The sequence below is a fragment of the Homalodisca vitripennis genome, chromosome 5 (genome assembly GCF_021130785.1).
Source record: "Homalodisca vitripennis isolate AUS2020 chromosome 5, UT_GWSS_2.1, whole genome shotgun sequence".
NCBI lineage: Eukaryota > Metazoa > Arthropoda > Insecta > Hemiptera > Cicadellidae > Homalodisca > Homalodisca vitripennis.
Window position 1 is genome coordinate 58,077,977 of NC_060211.1, and position 21,499 is coordinate 58,099,475.

The following is a 21,499-nucleotide window of genomic DNA, read 5'->3' on the forward strand; positions in this document are numbered from 1 at the left end:
GTACAAGGTCTCACATGATCTGAGCTTGAATTTGGGTACTATCTCGAGGGATGTTAATAGTACCCAGATACGTTGGACGATCTGGCATGTGATATGAGGTCGGGAAAGTACCGATCGGAAATGCCCCTGGCCATCAGAACAGGCATTGGTGGTACATGGTGCCACCCCACACTGTTGGTGAGAAAAAAAAAACATTCCTCGTAATAGTACCTAAATTCAAACTCAGATCAGGTGAGCGCTCATTAACTTTTTCTATTTATAATGTGTACTTATGTATTTACCTACTTTTATAGCCAAATAACAAGAAGTAGATAGGAACAGAGTGGTCTCCTCATTGACATCGCTTCGCTTTCGAGGGGCAGAAAATAAGAACGGAATGTCATGTAATTTTCACGTCTATTTTTTTAAATGTAATTCTTTAAGGTGCTCGGTAAGAAAAACTCTTCCAAAAATAGTAGCCCCCTGTAATACCAAAGTACCAACGATTTTCAAATTTATTACAAAATAAAAAATAATATTATACAACTTGTACATTTAGTTTTTAGAAAAAACAAACAGCAACAAAATATGTTTGTGCCTGCCAAAAAGTCCAAAAATCTGGCAGATTCAAACAATTACTGAAACAGATAAACTTTATAGTAAACAAAAAGAGTTCTTGTTTGTATTTTATTTTATTGTTTTGTATCTTAAGTCTATTTCTTGATTCAGCTGCTTTGGTTGGTTGGTTGGTTGCTTGAGGACGGGTGGTCTGCCTCACCCTGTATAACCAATTTGGCAGTAACAATACTTTGACTTCTGTCAACATCAGATGTTTCTTTAATTACTCAATTAACTTAGTCTACAGAAGGACTCAACTTTTTAGTTCTAAGTAAAAACCAAAATAAGGGATGAAGACAGCAATCATGTTCAACTATTGTGTCAATAGATTTATTTTTATTGCATGGTTGTATGCATAAATAATGTACAATAGGTGTATCAGACCCTCAAATCAATTTTTGGTACGGGTTTATGAGGTGAACCAGACTCAGAGAATGATAATGATGTCTCGATGGACAAGATTTTGGTGGACATCAGCAATGGGTATAAATTTTAAGAAACTACTAATAAGCCAGAGGGTTTTTATATGTTTTGTTTTGTAGTTGTTTGTATATTAAATACAATAAAAGAAGAAGACTCATTTTAATTTTTTTAAAGCTTAATAGTATTATTAATTTAAAGATATTTGACAAAAATAACTTTAAAAATAACAAAAAATGATAAAATTACCTTTTAATGAGTTTATTACCTAAAAAAGTGAATATCCTAATTAGAACGAAAACTAAAAGAAATTCAGCAAAATGGCACAATTTAGGATATTAACAAAAATTGTTAAGAAGTTAATAATAATAACTTATTTTAGATGGAGTATAGATCGTCTAAGGATGATGACTACTATCGGCGAAGACCTTCTTCCAATAGACATGATCGATCTCGACACGATCGTCGTTCAAGATCGCCCTTACATGATGATCTTGATCGGCAAAGACCTTCCAGCAGACATGACCGTTTCTCTCCATATGATCGTCGTTCAAGATCGCCCTTAGATGATGATCTTGATCGACAAAGACCTTCCAGCAGACATGACCGTTTCTCTCCATCTGATCATCATTCACAAAGAAGTGGAAATTCAAGAGGTTCTCTTCAATCTGTATGTGAGAGTAAGTGCAGTAAATTTCATAATGTTTAAACATTTCATTGTGTATTTTAATTTGCTGTATATAAAATTTTTCACAAAACAAATTTATTTAATCTCGGAGTAATCAGCATATCAAATTTTGTTTGTATTTGTTAATATTATAAAAAAAATATAAACTAATACTTGTAATTCTGTGTTCTCCTTGTAATTTGTGCTCTATATATTGCCTAACCAAAATATATTAGCAAAACATTAAATGGTGTTGTCCTAATAAGATGGTAAAACTATTTTTGATAACCCTGAATTAGTAAGGTGTTGTCTTGATAACAATGTGCACACGGTGTGTGCTTTATCTGTTTGGAATGTGACAGTGTGTCACATCTGCGTCGGCTTCAACTCAGTTAGCCTTATTCTGGGTCCATGAGTGGAGGAATAGGTGCTACTGTTGTTCAGTGTGTACTGTGAAGGAGCAGTCATTGTGATATACCCTTACGGTCTGTGTAAGTTTAACGTCTATATTGCGTAGTCTTGTCAACCTTACTTTTTCCATGACACGTTTCAGTTGTAAAACAATAATATAATCGAATGTTTTACTGGTGATTCTAAATTAGTCCTGATGAAATAAAAATACAACATTGTATTGAATGCTATCTGAACGATAATTTTGATTCAGAATGTGATTCAGAATTGTCCTGTTAATGGTGATACACCAAGTATTTAAAGGGGTTAAAACATTTTTATAATGACACAGATGCCAATTTGGATTACGAACCAGATAGTCGCCTTAGTGATGAAGATGATTTGGTCTGTTTGAATGAGGATGATTGAGAATGAAAATAACTTGGTTAAAACCATTGAGTTTGTATTAGATAGTGTTGTTATAGAACATTGGATTCTAATGTTGAAAACCATACTACTTAGACTTCCTGTAACAAAAATCAGGTTCCAATACCACCTCCCCTTGCTACTAAGACTGTTGAGGTCCTGTCTCTTTGTGCTGATAGAGTTGAAGATATGTAGGTGAATGTAGAGGACTTGGCTTCTGCAACATTTGTGTGTATGTGATTGGAACTTAGTGCCTGCAACCAATGCTTTCTGAGGATGAACCACAACCTCTTCTTACTGAAATACAATGGCCCCCTGTTGAAGCTCTGAAGCTCCATTGCTCCCTATCGAAGCTCCACCACCCCACTGCTCTGTGCTGAAGCTCCACTACCCCTTACTGCTAATCGGATCTCTGTATCTTTCTAGAATTGTCTTGTCCCTTCCTGAATTTTGAGAGGAAAAAGTTATTCACTTTGGAAAAATGCCATTTCTTACAACTACTGAGCTACTGAGCTTTCTCTCTGCCCAACTTCTTAAATCTTTAATGAGAGTTTGTTTCCAATGAGCCTTTCCTATAGCGTTCCCTTGCCATTTATCGTGCCATGCACTGAGAAGATTGTCTCGGTTTCCTTGCCTATTCTGGTTCTTATAATTGTCATTTCGTTCTTCAGCCTGTAGGTCAATGGGGGTGTAATTCCTGCAGTGATTTGTGCTGCCTCAGCTGATACTGTTCGGTATGCACTGCAGACTCATAAGGCAAGCCGTCTCTGTGTTGTGCCAAGAATTTTGCATTACTTTTCATACTGCATTACACCAATCCATGCAGGTGCTGCATAAAGTATGATTGAGTGTACTACCAACCCAATTGTCCTTCTGAAGCTGGCTGGCTCTTGGTAATAATAATAATAATAATAATAATAATAATAATATTCTTTATTGCGTGAAACAATTAAAATATTGCATGGCATGCGTCAACATAACTATATAAAGTAAATAAGTACATCAGATAAATGATGTTGGTCAAGGTAAATACATACAAGAATTATATTACATTGCATGTATCAGAACCGGGGATTTCGTGGTTATTGTTAATTTCAAAAATTTTCATCCCAGCGGCCCATCATGAACTCATCAGTTGAGTAAAATGCCTTTGACATAAGAAAATGTTTTAGTCGAGTTTTGAATTGTTTTGTTTCATTAAGTTGTTTGATGCCCTCAGGGAGCCTATTGATTAGTCTGACTCCAACTTGAGATGGTAAGTGTTCGAAAGCTGCCGTTCTGTGCTGTTCGACTCGAAAGTTATTCCTGCCTCTAGTCCCATATTGGTGGACATCCCTGCCCCGTACCAACTCGCATTTAAGTCGGCAGTACAAGGCCACCTCGAGAATATAGAGACAGGGAAGGGTCAGCAATCCAAGCTCCCTAAAGGCATATTTGCACGACTCTCTGGGGTTTAATTTTGAAAGAATTCTTACGGCTTTCTTTTGAGATCTGAAAACTCTTTCAAATCTGTACTTGGAACAGCTTCCCCACAATCTCAAGCCATATGTCAAATGTGGATGTATCAGACCGAAATAGGCCATTTTTAATACATCCACCGAACAAAATTTTGCAAGATTGCGCAGGACATAAATTCCCGAAGCAATCTTAGAGCAAACGTTTTCAATGTGATCGTCCCATGTCAGCCCCCGATCAAGGTACATTCCAAGGAACTTAATGGAGTCTGTTTCTTCCAGAAGGAAATCGTCCACCATCAGGAAATGGTCCCTGTAAGTTTGGCTAAATATGTCTGGGTATGCTGATCCTGTTTGTTTGGATACCTATGCAGTATACCTGTACACATATTTAGTGTGTGCCGCTAGAATCTGCCAGCACACACAGTTTTTTGGTCTTAGTTCTGCAAACTTTGAAAATCTTTTTTTTTAATGTAGGATATTTTTCTTTTAAAAATCGAAAGGCCTCCATTAAATTGCATAAAACTAGTCTCTTTGACAGTTTGACTTTATCTTCAGTCTTGGTCTTAACAGAGACACAATCATTCATACCTGGTAAAACTGCTGATTTCATCACTCTCATAGAATGACCGCACTGCTGTTACTATTTCCAGAGACAGGCCCTATCCAGGCTTATGGTTTGGACCCTCTAATATACCTTTATCTTTTAGTATTTTCTTATATTGTCTCATCATATAATTTGGAGCATTGAATCCTCTCATTGTTTTTCTAACACTTCATGGATTAGGCAAACATGTTAATATAATTATTTTCGTCCTTAGAAGTGCATTGTGAGAAGTGGTCTTCTAGATTTTTCTTTGTCAAGGGTTTTACTATCTTTATGAGAAGATGATCTTCAGTTGAAGTACAATGTTTACACTTCATGGCTGATTACACTTCATGGCTGATTTAATTTTGACAATTTTATTTAGTGTGTAACTTTTAGATTTTACTTTTTTGAATCTTGGGGTGATTCACCCATTTCATGAAGTAAAGTATTAAGTGTCTCAAAAACATCTGACTTAAATTAGTTGTTTATGTGTAATTGAGAGTCATTATCGGAATCAGAATGATTTGAAGTTTCAGGCTCAAGGCTTTGTTTAGCACTGACCACTTGATTTGTTTCTTTATTCTTTTTCTGCAAGAGTCACATACTTTAGCTTCCTCAGGAAGCTCAACTCTTGTAAATGCTCAAGCATCCATTGTGTTACTGTTCTTAGTATTTTTATTTCTTATCTTAAAATTTTTTTTTCAAAAGGATGGAATGTTGTATATACTTGTGTTTTCCATTTAAAATTTTAACTAACTAGTCATTATTAAAGTCAATCAGTCAAAATCTTTAAATATACTGTGAACACTTATGCCTAATTGTTTTGTTAAAATTTAATAAAACAAAATGTTATGTACTTTTTAACAGATTTGCACAAGTTCTAATGGAAAAATCCACTTACTACTCCTAATTATTGAACCAAAGTGTTTTATAGTTGTAGAAAATATTGTTTTACTTATTTATAAAACTGGACTGTACACTAAAAATAATGAAACTGAACTAGGCACTACTTTATCACTACCAATCATTAAAAACATATATTTATATGATACTTGTTACACCACCAAACTATTGAAGAGACTAAACAGCACAGGCAAGCCGCAATAGACTGCAGGTTATGACAGACTTGCTACTACCAGAGCACCTGAGCCAACTTGTTTTGCTTACACATTCAATCACTTATTCTATTGAATATGGACAAGCAATTCCTTTTCAATAAAACAATATAAATTTCAGCTCAAATTATTTATAACTATTTATTTTTTATATAATAAATAAATAGAATATGTGTTTGTGAGAATTTTCAAATTCAGTTGTAAACATTGTAAGATGAAATTTGTATGTAAGCATATTTTCAAATACATTTTTATATAAGTACCCATTATGAAACTTATACTATTTATTAACAAATATACAATGACTATTTGAGAAGTTTTCAAAATTATATTTCAACATTTTTAAAGGGGCACATTTTTCAAAATTTAGTTTTAAATTTTGAAATTGGTAAAATTTATGTTATCAAGACCCCTGTAGTGTTATAAATGTTTGGAAAGGGTCAAGAAAATGCTGCAGAACGAGACTTCTGTTATATTTCCAGCTTGAATCTGAGAGATGCTAGAGCAGTTAAAGAGAGTCGCAAATAAACAGGTCGATTTTGAGTGTTTTTTTTAATAAACTTTAATAAGTACAGTACTTTTCATGTTTCTCTTGTTGTTCCACCCTAAGCCGCTATAATATATATAGAATGTGATTCAAACAGACCACTTATCTGTGTGATTTGTTTTATGACATGAGTACCAGAGCTGTGTTTTGCACAATTCCTTAATATGTGGTTTCCAGTATAAAGTTTCATCTATTGTCAGTTGTAGATACCAAGTTCTGGTAGTATATAAAGTTCTTTAGGATTTGTATTATATGAGACATGTTTTGTTTTGAATTTGTTTTGCTTATTAGAATAACAGTACTGTTCAATCACGTTAATCCAATGCTGAAAATGTGTTAATGCCAAGTTGCTCTTTTGCTTTCTTAGAAGAATGTTACAATGGTTTTACAGAGTGATAATCAAATAAGAATTTATTTACTTGACAAATAAAAAGAGATTATAAGTTAAGAGGACATACAGGGAATATGAATTTTAGTAGGAACTGTTGAGTCTTTAACACGTGTATCATTTCAGCAGGAGTCTCCAAGTACATTCTAGTTACACAGTGTTTGTTAATGATGCTACCACGATATAGGATTTTTTCTTACTGTCTTTTTAACTATTCTCTGAAAATATATGATATCAATTTTGATTATGTTTCAGATATGGACCAGTACAGACAAAATTCATATCCCAAGGAATTGACGGATATGTTTGAAGCTTATTATTGCAAATTGTGCAGCACTGAGGTAAATAGTTGGTTAATTCCCCTCTCTTCAGATACCCAACTCATTTACTTTTCTCATAGGTTGCCACTTTTGTTTTTTATTCACTTATTAAATCCATAGAGGACTACGGATGAGAGATGTTGTCACATGGTGGCCAGTTCCTATAATGACGATGACAAGATCAGTGTACTGAACTTCTAGTGAATTAATAACAGTTCACTATTTCAGTATACTGAAATAATTTTTTTCATAGTTCTTATAAAATTAGGTAGATCACGTAAGTGTGTTCAAGGAACTTTGTATATACAAACAGCCTGTATAATTAACATCTAGGGTTGGTTTCTGGTAAAAAATCTACATTTAACATGAGTAGCAATCCATGAATAGCATGAATGTTACTAGTTTATTACTTGTGTTTAGTATAACTTTTTAATGAAAACCTTCAGTAAAGAATAAGATACTGGAAAGTATTTTGAAAAATGTAATCTCAACCATATACTGAAAACACTAGTAGAATTATGTCTGTTTTAATTTTTATTAAAGTTTAAAATACAATATTAGTTATATAGAAAGTATATAATTTTGTTCTACTAAAGTACCTGTATTGAAGGCAAGAGATATATTGAAATTTCTAATAGGTTTCAAGTGGTGACAGTAGGTAATATTAAACGATCCATTATTCCCTTCAGTGGACGTGTGCCAAACCATTACTAGTCACGAAACCGTTGCAATGAGTTCGCAACAGTTAGGACTAACAGTTCTATTGGAACGAAATGTCGTTTTCAGTACTTTACTTGTCAATACATGTATGTCAGATGCGCTTCATTGCAACGTGAGTAAGTTAACTTTGCAACTGGCTTTAAATGATTATCGATGCATTAAATTCATTTTCAAATGGCACTAAGCTTTTTTTGACACATTAACTATGTTGTAATATGATCTCTCACAGCAAGTCTGTTTTCACTTTGAACTAAAACATTCGTAAATTTAAAGATAAAATTCTAAGATCTCATATTGTAACTTACAACATTGTATAGTTACATTAAATTTGTCATTAGAACATTTTAAACTTTGACGTTCACATTTCCGATTGCGATTTGTTCATGTAATTTCCGATCATGCATAAATTACTTTATGTTTGTTAAAATTCCCTGTCAAGAGTTTACGTTCTATACGATCGTGAGTGTAAACATCGTTTCAACAGCCTGTATGCAAATAAATATTTATTCAATAGTTGTTTGAAGAGGTTATGTTTTGTAAAATCCCTAAATGCCTAATGTGTTGAAAATAGCTTAATTAAATGTTAATATTTTTTGTATTTTATCATTGTCTGGAAGAAGTGAACATCAAATCAAAACAAAGAAGAACTTCTCTAAGAAACAATATAGTCAGTGAAGACGTTAAACAAGTGTTTCATGTGACGTAGTTTGGGTTGTATTGATTTTAATTTGTAATTTCTTTATTAATGTCATAATCAAACAGCTCAAATTGATTTCAGTACGAAGTTAATGTATCCTTTGTTTTATCAATTATTTTAGACTTACATGTGATGAAAAACATAACATCTGTTTTGCTTTATTAGCTGTTTGTGACACATGTCAATTTCCACTTGCTGATCTTGGCAAAAACCATTTAAAAATTTAAATTGGACTAATGTTGATCTGTTACATATTTTTGTTCTTTTGTATAATCACAGATTCAGCTAGCAGATAAGAATTACACATTGTCTGGTTGCCATAGTGATTTCTCAGTTGTTATTGTACCATTTGTCAATACTAGTGTATTGTTTGATATTTATTTGTACCTTGTGTAAAAAAAACGTTTGTGTAGTGTTTTATATATTAGTGAAGTGAGACATGTGGAAGTTTTTGTAATGTGTTAGTGAATTAATTAAATTTTCGTGGAACTGCAGATTGGTGTATAATTATATAGATTTAATATTTTTATTGTCGGGTAAAACATTTATATTTATAGTACATTTCACAATGAGTGTTATTTGAACAGCAGTGGCATTAGGAATGTACGATGTAATGAATCGGAGGACAATGTTAATTTGGTAGAAATGGATGAAGTTTCATCTGATATGGATGAACCATTACCTAGTGAATTAATTGTGTCTGATCCTACTGACTTTGAAAATAATAAAGATAAAAATATGTTGTGGTATATTTTTGTAAACTTATATCAATGTAATTTCTATAGGGTCTATAAATAATGTTTTGATGATTACAAAATTGATACCTAAAAATGGTTTGGCCTTTATTTCACAGTTTTTACTTTGGAAAACATTTTTGCTGTAAAATAAAATGTTATATAACATAAACTTCTATAAATAACATCTTTTTCTTCTACACATATTTTACATTTTAGTAAAACATGAGTTCATCCACTAGATTCCAAACTATCATAATAAGAGATTTTTGTAGATTTTGTAGTTTTTATGGATATTAATTAAAAGTACCAAAAAACTTCCTTTTATGAAATATTTTTTGATAATTTATGAGTTACACATATTACAAAACTTTAGTATATTTTGGATTTATTCAAATAAATTTTACATTGGCTGTGAGGGTGCTATGCATGGAAGAAAAATTTATTCTTTGCCACTTTATTATGTTAATCAATTTATTTTGAAAAGTAAAATTAAAATGATTTAATATTTAATTATTTTGTTGTAAACTAAGTTTATTTATAAAAAACCCTTACAAAATTGCAAAGAAGTGCCTGCTATTTTGGGAAAAATGATGGCTAGTTCCAGGGTTTAATGTACTTATCAAGTAATAGTGGTTGAGATTTTAATGATTTTCACAAACACTTGGAATTAAATGATTTATATTACATTTGTTTAGTAAAATGGCTGAGCAAAGGAGCTGAAAAAAATATTTTTGTCTACACAATATCTCGAGAACGAACTGACGTATAGAATTGAAATTTTGGATAAGCATTAGGGAACATGAAAATATGAACCAAGATTATGGTTACATTGGTCTTATAGCTGGGTGGGTGTATCCATGAGGAAACGAGAAAATCACAGAATAAATGGATTTGCAAACAAACTAAGTACAATCATATGACATTTTACAAGTGATAGTAACACATATAATCATAGACTATAGAAAAATATCAGTTGAATATGTTGTTTTGCTGAGTGGGTCCTTGGTCAATTATTTTGTGAAATTTAAATATAAATATTCAATGGCTTGTGGGAATTTTTAACAGATGCCGTTAATCTGTTGTGTAACTGTTATAGTTGTTATATTTTGTTGAAGTTATTAGTTATTTTATCATACTTATATCTTTTATACTTGTTTGGTATTTATTGATTGTACTTACTGTTATGTGTAGTTATCCTCACCAGCTGTTGCAAAAATGCACTACAGCGGAAAACCACATGATAAGAAAGTGACAAGATTTCTATTCGAGTGGTGTGCAAAAACTGGTGCTGAAATGCCAAGGAGGGAGAGCGCATATTCATTCCCAGTAAGTATTTTTATTAAAATGTGGATACTTTACAATGATGCTGTAATACTGTACTTGTTAAGGTACAAAGCCTAATATGATATCAAATTATGTATTCAAGATAGTAATAATTCGCTGTATTAGATGTAAAATATGTTAGTGTTAGTATGTTAACATTTTAGTTTATGTCTGAATGTTTTATGAAATACTTTTTGTGATTCAAGGTGAAGAAAATATTGCATTTTAAAATTAAAGCTTATTTATACTAAACTTGCTCTAAAATTTGGTCCAGTGTAAAAAGTACTTAATTTAATGACCTTTTCCTATTTAAAAAATGTGTACAGGAATATGCTAGCATCAAACTTGACATTACAGAAATATATTTTTAAATCTACTATTCAAAAATATTTATTAGCAGTCCATGTAAAAGCATCTGTTCACAAGTTTACCACAAACTAACAAGTAGAGCTACAATGATGGGCGCCTCATTAAAATTTAGCTTGTTTATTTCTGCGTTTAGACTTGTAAAAAAATGATTTGCAAACAAAAACTTTCAGTTTTTGTGTGTTCAAACAAGCTGGCACTGGCCGCTGTAAACTAACAAAACTTGTTTAGTTAAATTTGTTAAAAATTAAACATTTAACTAGTGGTTTACAAAATTACATGCCTAAGAAGATGACTATTGTTCTATAACATGACCAATGCCAAATGTATTCTACCGCTCGGTCAAAAATAAAAGTTTAAATGGCAGTTTAGTAATAACTTTTTTCATTTGATTCCAAAATTACATAATCAAAAACAATACACTGGTTCCTATTTTTTATAAAGATTTGGTCTTAATTAGATTACAAGTCTTTAAGTTATACATTTTTGAGTTTTGACAGTTGCAGTTTGTTTGAAAAGCACAAAAAAATTGTTATCGACATAAAAAAGTTATGAAGGTATCCTTTATTTGAAGTTTGTTTTTGATGATGGAAGGATAGTGAAAGAAACAGGATATTTCCGGACATTTGTCATCGTTCAGTGATACAAGAAATCAGTAACATTTCGAGATTTGCAATCTTATCTCTTCCTCTGAATAACTACCCTAACACATAACTGCAATCTAGATTAAAATTTAAAAAAATCATACAGGAGCATTGTGACACGCTTAAGTCAGGAATCACAACCACCATGCTGTGCGTCAACTCCGCTAACTCTAACACATGCACTCAATAAAAACAAAACAACACTGATTATTAAAACTGAACTACAGAATACAGGTCACAATAGGTCTTCCGACCAATTACCTAAGATTGATTTATCGAAAAACTGAATGTAATCTGTTGTAAATTATTTCCTTTATATCTCTAAACGCAGAAATAAACAAGCTAAATTTTTATATAACTCCTGTAAATGTAGCTTTATTAGTTTGTTAATACAGTTGTAAACATTTGATGTCTCAGAAAAATTATTTATTCTCAAATACGAAACTGTTATAATCATCTATTCTATTCTCTGAAGCATGTTAACAAGATAGAAATTCTTATTTCTTTATCAAATCAAATCATGTTTATTCCCGTTAGACTTCTACAGGTTTTGACAATGTCTATTTGCCGCCAGATGGCCAAGTCAAAAGTACTTGTAACAATGTACTATTCTACAAACTAAATAAAAGTCATACAGAGGTCCAACAGTAACATTTACAGCAACATTATGTAAATTTAGTGGTTTGAGACAGTTTTTCTAGTACATTTGGTTTTTTTTAAGCAGGATGCATTAAAACTAGTGAAAACAAGGCATTAACAATAAAATTGTTAAAAGCAACAAGATTGTAACTAAATGTTTACAATTTTACAAAAATCTCCAACAAATATAAAAATAAATAATAGGTATAACATTTTACAATAAATATAAAATTCAACAACAAATATAAAATTTAACAATAAGTATAAAATTTATCAATCAATATCTACATTTAACATATAAAATTTAACAATCAATATATAAAATGTAACAATCAATATATAAAATTATGCAAATATAAATACATACAAAAACCTACAACAATTTATAAACATAAATTATTTGTAGTGAGAAATTCCTCAACTGAATAAAATGGAGATGTTTAACAACCTATGGTAAAATTTGTGTTTAATTGTTTCTACAGGGCATTTAACACGTTAACTGCCACCATATAAGCTTGGTGATAATCTTGTAGTGCCAATGTTTTTTGTATTCTTCATTAATAATATTATTTTGGTGTGATAGTAAGCTATAGTAAAAACTTTTTTTCACAAATATGACTCAGGGGGAGGGGAGGGTAATATTGGACTGATCGGGTCGGCAGGAATTTTATTCAATGGTTTGAGGTTGAAAAAAAAAACATTGCTGACCCAATCGGACAGAGGGATTTTAACGTTAAAATGACATTTTACTATTCACGGTTGGTAGCACTAATGCTGAAACTCTGTCGTTGTCACCTTTTTCTGTCCCCACCCCTACTAGAGGCTAACCTCAGCGTTGGCTTATAGGGTATGTGTTGCTTTGGCAGTATACGAATGTAAAATGTTACTGCTGACGTGAATATTTTAGTTATTTACATCTTGTTACTAACCAGTTACAATGAGCAATAGATAATCTTATTGATAAAGATATTGAGATGCTTTTTAATATTCCCATGACAAGTGAACCTGACCAGCAAAACAGCGATGATGAATGGGGTAATAACATCGTTAGTGACGTGGACAATACAGAAGACGATCTGGACTTCGTGAACACTAATAACGAATATATAAAATCAACAATATAAGTGATTAACTGACAAAACAATGAACAAAAACGAATAAACATTAAAATATATATGGGGATATATACTGTTTTTTGTCTTTAAAACATTAAAGACAAAAAATGGGGATTACATGAGGGGAAACAAAAGAATTTTACTTCTGAGGGCATTTTGATTTGCCTAGACCAGAAAATTGCCCAAATTGAGTTGTTACTGGTCATGTAATTCACTTCAGAAACCTGATGGCACCCAGTGTTATGGGGAGGAATAGATTCCAGTTACTATTGAGGTTCGGGCATTTCAATAAGTAAGTCTACAGTTGGCACAACTATAAGTTGTGATATGTAGTTGTTTAAATACTGCAGTTCAGAGGTAAAATGCATTACCTCTGAGTAGGTCCATGGTAAAGTTAAGCTTGCATGCCTGAGTAAGCAACTTAGCCGTATTATCTATTAGATATGTTAGGTACTAGTCTAAAAAAACCCACAAGTAGGGTTGGCACGGGCCAATGTTATTATGAGTGATAATAAATTTTATTGAGATTGAAGTGACAAATGAATGTGTCTTTGGTGAAATTGAGAGTGAGGAGCTGTAAACAATAGTGGAAATAATTTAGGAACTGTAAATACTAGTGTGAATGAAGAAACTGAAGTATTAGTGATGAGCATATGAATGATGACGAACCTGAAAGTCTATTAGATATTGCTAATGGAAATAATGAGGTAGGTCCATACATAAGTTTTAGTGAGAAATATAAAAGGCTGAATAAAGCAGGGAAAGAGAAAATGAAAAGGAAGAAGACAAAAAATGGGGATTACGTGAGGGGAAACAAAAGAATTTTACTTCTGAGGGCATTTTGATTTGCCTAGTAATTTCAAAAATTAGGTTGAATTATAGCAGTAGGTACGTAAGTGGAAGTCCACCAATCCTGAAGAGGTGACAAAGTTTATGGGACTGTTATTGTATGTAGGATTAGACCGAATTCCCAAATTGAGTTGTTACTGGTCACGTAATTCACTACAGAAATCTGATGGCACCCCGTGTTGTGGGAAGGAATAGATTCCAGTTACTATTGAGGTTCGGACATTTCAGTAACAATGTAACCTTGCAGCAAGATGGCCGATTAGCCGAAATTGCCTCACTTGTTTCACACCTGAACCATAAGTTCAAAGAGAAAAGTCTCCCGATATGGATCTGGTCGTTGATGAGACTAAGATCCCTTTTAGAGACTGTCTGATATTTAGGCTGTACTAATCTAAAAAAAAACCATAAGTAGGGTATTAAAGTCTTTAAGATTTGTAACATGACCGGCTACACTTTGAAAATGAAAATATACATGGGAAAAGGTGCTGGCACAGATGAGGTTCAACGCTGGCTTCATCAGTCATAATGGATTTGATGAGTGATTATCTTTACTAAGATTGAGAGTTATTCATTGACAACTTTTATACATCTGTAGATTTGACCAACATACTTTTGGCCAGAAACACACACCTTGTTGGCACTGTGGTATGTAACCGTGCATGGTTCCCCCACAAAAAAACCCATACCTCCCAAAAACTAGAATTAGGAGAACTGTAAACCTGGAATATACAATCGCTGGCAAGACAAAAGGGAAGTTAAGATGATGTCGACAAAACATCTGGCTGATTTCATCGATACTGGTAAAAGAACTAGACAAGACACCCATTTTCACACCTTTAGTGGTACAAGAATACAACAAAGCTAAAATGGGAATTGATCTATCAGATCAGATGTCATCATATAGCTCAGCAGTAAGAAAAGAAAATGGTACCACTAAAGTTGGTGAAGAACTCATCTTGGGTACCGTGGTAGTGAACACATGGCTTGCTTACAAACAGGCTGTTGGGGCCATTGCCTCACGGAAACAACATAGCAAACCTACATTAAACCACTAAGTCACAATTCAGATAGTCTACACTAGTGGTTCTAAAACTGCGCTCCACCTGGGGAGGTATAGAAGATTTTTAAGAGAGGTGCCATTGCAATAGAATAAAAGAAAAAGGCTTGCAAGCGATTTTCGTAATGCTCACGTGCCAGTTTGTTTATTGAGTGATTTTTACGCTTGCATGGTTTATTAGTGTAGTATCCTATGCTTGCATGATTTATTAGTGTAGTTTACTGCAGTTTGGTGGACCAGTAAATGTAAAAAGTGGGTTAGACAAGTTGTGTGTTTTTGTAATAGCCCTAAAAATGATCATATCACTGCAAAAGAACAGTTTGTATACTTTAGATTATATTAAATATGGGTTCATTTCCATGATCAAAAACTGTTATTATTTATCTCAGTGCTTTCTTTGCAATACTGTTGTGAGTAATGATGCCATGTGACCTGGACATTGAAAACTCTATTTTACTGATATAATAATGTTATTAACTAACTTTTATAGATTTTACAACAAAAATTAATTTTTGTTTTGTGTTCAATTTTTTTTTTAATAAAAAAAACTTACTAGTGGCAAAAAGTGTAGGTTTTTGACTACTTAAAAAGGTATTTGAGAATATTAAACATTTTATTAAAAAGCTATTAAACAACTAATTTTAAAACACGCAAATCTAAAACCTACCCTAACCCACAAGTACACATTTTTCTACTTGTGTTGACCACATAAGTTGATTATGGTGGAAGGGAGGCATGACCAAATTTCAGTGTACTGAATGAAGCACAAAACCTGAAAGGTGAGAAACTGTAGGTCTGTATGATCCATAAACTCACTATCGCCCATTTTTCTGATTGACTTTGACCTGGGGGTAAATAATTAAATATTGGAAAGTGAATGTACATGTTTGTATGGAGAAAACTGTGGTGAGCTTCCAAAATTAATTGTATCCCGGACTTTTGCAATGCAATGAATATTATTGTCAATTGCAATAAAGATATTTATATTTGTACATTGAATACAAGATTCAATGTAATAATAACTATTTGCCCACTTTCTGGTGCCATAGTTATCCAACCACATTTTGTACAAGTACTTGATGGAACACGAGATTCAAGACTGTAGTTTGTTAATCATAGTTTCAGAATTAGCCTAGAAGTAGAAGTTCAATATTTGGATAGAGCCCCAAGTTGGTTGTGTCATATGTTGAAGTTCATGTTTATGGATGTGCTTTTTAGTTTAAATTTTTTTATTGACGATTAAAGGTTTGACAGGATAACAGGATTTTGGATTTTTGCCATCGTTATAGTTACAAAACGTATAACACATTTCGAGGATTGGAATCTATCCTCTTCGTTAGGTAGGGGAGTTATTAGTACATACAAAAATGAAGAACAGAAATAAGAAAAGAAGGGAAAGAAAAGGGTTCAAACGTACTCAAAAGCTGCTTGGTGTCTAGTCCAAGTCTTGTTACTGTAGTGTAGAGACTGCAAGTCCCGAGCACAAGTCACGAGTACGAGAAACACATCACACCAGCACGGATGAAAGTGAGATACTAACACGAAAACCGATGTTGGCTTTTTCTTTAATATTGTGTCATGTCAAACTGCCATGTTATCAGAGTACATTTTTTCATGTTGCTGTAATTACAATATCTTGAAACTTATAATAATTTTTTAGCTCTCAAATTGTTTAGTAGGTTTTGAACATAACTCGTAATTAAAATAAATACTTATTTATCTTTGTTCCAGGCAGCTAATTTTGAAGAGTATTGTGAGTTGTGTGAGGTTAGATTGACGTCAGTGAGTGACAAACTACTCCATTATGCAGGAAAACCCCACCGGAAAAATCAAAATAATCCAGAGAAAGCCAAGAGAAAGAAAAAGATGTAAGTTTAATTTTAAAGCTACACAATGGACACACCTAAAACTGGGCACTTTTTTTTATCTTGTAGTGTTTGTAATCCACAAAAAAATGTGCAGGGGTGTGTTCCTCATATATCTCTATTTGAGGAGAAATACGTTTAACTGAACATTATTAGACTGTCTAAGGTGGGTTGGAGGAGGAGAGGTTTATTGTCTCGCAGTGTATAAGCAACTGCATATGCTTTTTATGCCTTCTATAAAGCCAAAACCACCTATTTGTTGTCTGCATGTTACTTTCTTGTAAAGTTTATCAATATTCTTAAGTATTATAACTGCTTCTGTTTGAATTCTCAACCCATTCGTTTGGAAGCCTGCTTGGATAATTTAATTTCCAATCTCCACTCTGCTGCATTTATACCTGTAGAACTGTCCAACTCCACCTCTCCGACCACCTTGGCTCGCTGTTGAACCTTGATCTCTCGGCTGCACGCTCCCCACCTCCAAGTGTGGGTGAAAAAACAATCTACAGCTATAGGTTGCTAAATTATGTAAATATTAATAAACTTAAGAGTAGGTCAAGTAATGTCAACTGACTGTATTGTTTTTAGCTGCTGATGACCTTGAAAGTGCTTTTGATTCTTTTTTGTAGTCAATCTTGATGAATGTTTTGCCCTTTAGTTACTAAGACTAGATCTAATAAGACTAATAAAAACAGAAACTTTTATACCTCTTTATAGGAAAAAAATTGGTTATTGCTGGATATCTATATATATAAAAGAAAGTCGTGTTAGTTACACTATTTATAAGTCAAGAACGGCTGATCCGATTTGGCTAAAATTGGTAGGGAGGTAGCTAAGAACTTGGGAGAAACACATAGGATACTTTTTATCCCGTTCCCGATTCAGGATTCCGCCCCACTGGTCTCTATAAGTTACGGAAAATACCCGTAAGAAATTGCATTACAGCAAACATATGTTATTAAGTGAAAGGGCCTGTTCAAATTGAATCAGCTGTTCTTTGTAAACATATATTAATGCAACAAAAGAAATATATGTTTATATCATTTAATTACTATTTTTAAATTTCTTTACACCTATAGGTTTGAAAGCATAGAGTAAAAAAACTGTATCTTGAAAAAAAAAAAAACAATTGCCTGAATTCAAAATGTAAACAAACAACTGTAAATTTGATTGACACTGTGACAGCTGCCTGTGTCATTTTTTCTGGGTTACTCAGTCAAACAAAATGAAATCATGGTATGACGTATAGATTGTCCTTTCAGTTTTACTTAATAATCAGTCAATCATGAAGTGATTTTTTTTACCTTTGCAATAATCTGTTGGTTTTTAAAAAAGACAAAACAACTTATTACTTCGATTGCTTTTGGTTCGGATAACTTTGTTTCGCACGAAATTAAAGATTTGCGCAGCGGCGGAGTGTTTGTGAAACATTGAGAGGATTATTATAAAGATTGCGCGACCCAGATGATCATATCTGTCTCAACAAAGCCGTAATGCAAGAAAGGCTTCGTAACGTTGTGAACAATTCTACTGAAGAAGAACGTGAAATCGGACGACAAGAGCGTCATGTTGGTATGGCCCGACAACATATCAAAGAACTCAGCAATGGCAAAAGTTTTAGTAGCGTCAAAAATCATTATCTGGGACGAATGCACAATGGCCATAAACGTGCATTGGAAGCACTTGATAGAACATTGAAAGATCTGCGCAATGACACAAGATGTTTTGGAGGCGCATTCAATTTACTGTCTGGTGATTTCCGCCAAACACTGCCAGTTATTCCTAGATCGAACTGCTGCTGATGAAATAAACGCTTGGCCTAAAATCATCAAATTTGTGGCGTTATGTAAAGAAAACTACAGTTGACTGCAAACATGAGAGTTGAATTATTAAACGATCCATCTGCTCAAAAATTTTTCTGATCTCAGTTGTTGGACTATTGGTAATGGTTGTGTTCCTGTAGACCAAGAAAGTGGATGTGATTTCATTTCCATCCAATTTTTGCACCTTTATCTCAACAAAGATGAACTAATCAGCAAAGTATTCTCAAAATATCAATACTTATCAACAAACATAACAATTGGTTGAGTGAAGCGAGCAATCTTGGCAGCTAACAACAACAGGATGTGGATGACTTGAACTTTTTTAATTTTCAGAGTCAAATTGATGGTACTCTGCAAACATTCAAATCTATTGATTGCACAACAAATGAAGATGAGGCCACTAAACTATCCAACTGAATTTTTAAACTCTTTTGATGTGCCCGGCTTAACCCACCCCATAACTTACTTTTGAAGGTTGGGTGCAGTAGTCATAATGCTTCGCAATCTAAATCAACCAAATATTATACAATGGAAACGCGTTTGATTGTAAAAAAAAATTGATGATAAATGTGATTCCACGCGACGATTCTTAAAGGAAAATGTAAAGGTGAGAGAAAAGTTCTTATTCCAAGGATTCCTACCGATATGCCTTTTTGAATTTAACGAACTCAGTTTCCGATTCGTCTTGCATTTGCATGTCGATCAATAAATCACAAGGCCAATCTTTGAGCGTTTGTGGAACTAAATTTAGAGAAAATCCATGTTTTTCTCTCATGGACAAAACTATATTGTGGCATGTTCACAGTGTCGGCCAAACCATCTGCTTTATTCATTTCTTGCACCTAATAACAAGACAAAAAATGTTGTATATCACTCACAAGGTACTCGACTGAAGAAAGAGAATCAATATTAATAAAATTAATGTATTTGTGGCTTTGCTGCTTATTGAGATTTATAAATTTATTTTAGATAACTTACGAATTGTGTTTTTTATTTTGTTTTTCTATTTACATTTCAGATTAGTTGTTGAAGGAAATAAAAAATCACATAGGACCTTAATTTGATTTTCTTTTTAACTTTGTCTTTTATTTCTGCACATTTCAAGCACCAATGTGGATGCTGTGGTCCCTTTAAGGCGGTACGAAGTTCGCCGGTGGGTCAGCTAGTAAGTTATAAAAAAGTAAAAATGTTCCTAGACTGTTGCAAAATCAATTAAAGAATTAAGAAGTTTGATAAAGAAAAGATTGATTTAGCTAAAGGAATGATAATGATAAATACATAATACAATCGCAAAACTCATGTAAAGCAGCCTAGAATGTTATTAATACTAAAACAGGACATATATTAAAAATGTCAGTCCAAACTTCCTTTATCTGCTAATTATTTCAATAACCATTTTGTCAATATCTGCAATAATGCAAACAGTGGTAGAAATAATTTAAATACAGCTAATACATTAGGTATATTTAAATCAGCAGGTATTAGAAATCCTCAGTTGTTACCTTTTAAGTGGAGTTATGTTAATCCCATTGATATTCATAATGTGCATATTTATGCAAGCTAAGTAATTCAAAATCTGAAAATGTTTTTAGAATCTCTAAATTTGTTTTAAAGAAAATTACAAAGGAAATTTTGTGTCCCTTGACAATTCTTATTAATCGGATGCTCAGTGTTGGTGTATATCCACAATGTTTGAAGACAACTGTAACCGTGCCTATGTACAAAAAGGTCGATATATTGAATGTAAACAATTACCATCCAATTGCTCTGGTCCCTTTTGTATGTAAAGTAATTATCCCTCAGGTTAAATGTTATTTTGAGTACTAACACTTATTGTCATGCGAGCAATTTGGTTTTAGACATAACCTCTCCACTGTCAAGGCAGGTGAAAACATTGCCTCTTACATTAATGGCTTTGAGGACAGAGAACAGATAAGTTCTTCGTTGTTGGATCTTAGCAGAGCTTTTGACATTTTACCTCACTCAGAACTTCTGGAAAACAACCATTATGGGCTCGAAGATGTTGAATTGTCTCTCTTTAGTTCTTATTCCTCTGATAGGTAACAATTTGTCAAAATAAGTGACCAGAGGTCTGATCTTAATAGGGGATTCCCCAGAGCTCTGTTCTGGGTCCCTTCTTGTTTGTGGTTTTTATTAATGACTCCCAAAATTCTTAGCCAACAAGTGTGTCTTTTATGCTGACTACACTACCGTGATGTGTTCTAGTAAACGTCCTGAACTTAATCGTACAATGATAGACTATATGAAAGGGGATCCTACCTCTGGTTTACTGCTAATAGCCTAAGAGTTAATGAGGATGTCAGAAGATATCATTTTTAGCCTAGGTTCCAATTCTGAATAATTCTCGTCAAGTTACTAGGTCTCCATCTTGGCTCTTAAGCTCACATGGAGAACCCATACTGCTGCCTTATGTACTTTCCTATCTAGAGTTATCTTTTTACTTGAAACAATTTAAACCTTGTACCAGTCCCAATTTAGTTTTAAAGGCCTATTTTTCTCTTTTTCCACTCTCACCTTATGTATGGTACCCTTCTCTGGGATGCATCTAGTGGCGCTAAAGAGGGTTTCCTGTGACAGAAGAAGGCTGTATGTGTAATTTTTAACCTTAATTATAATGATACTTTTAAACAACATTTCATAGAATACAATATACTTACGCTTCCCTCTATTTTTGTCTTACAAATGTTAATGTATGGAAAAGAAGATCTAGAATTATTTAATTTGAAAAGC

At 33.0% G+C, this 21,499-nt stretch overlaps 1 protein-coding gene across 1 annotated transcript in view; it reads left to right on the forward strand.

Annotated features, from left to right (window-relative positions):
* Window positions 1–21,499, forward strand: part of LOC124362264 (zinc finger protein 346-like) — a 48,443-nt gene that overhangs the window by 11,775 nt on the left and 15,169 nt on the right. The window contains exons 2-5 of the mRNA XM_046816617.1: window positions 1,400–1,697; window positions 6,849–6,934; window positions 10,259–10,393; window positions 16,792–16,928. Coding sequence (XP_046672573.1) covers window positions 1,400–1,697; window positions 6,849–6,934; window positions 10,259–10,393; window positions 16,792–16,928 — 656 coding nt within the window. The remainder of the gene's footprint in view (window positions 1–1,399; window positions 1,698–6,848; window positions 6,935–10,258; window positions 10,394–16,791; window positions 16,929–21,499) is intronic.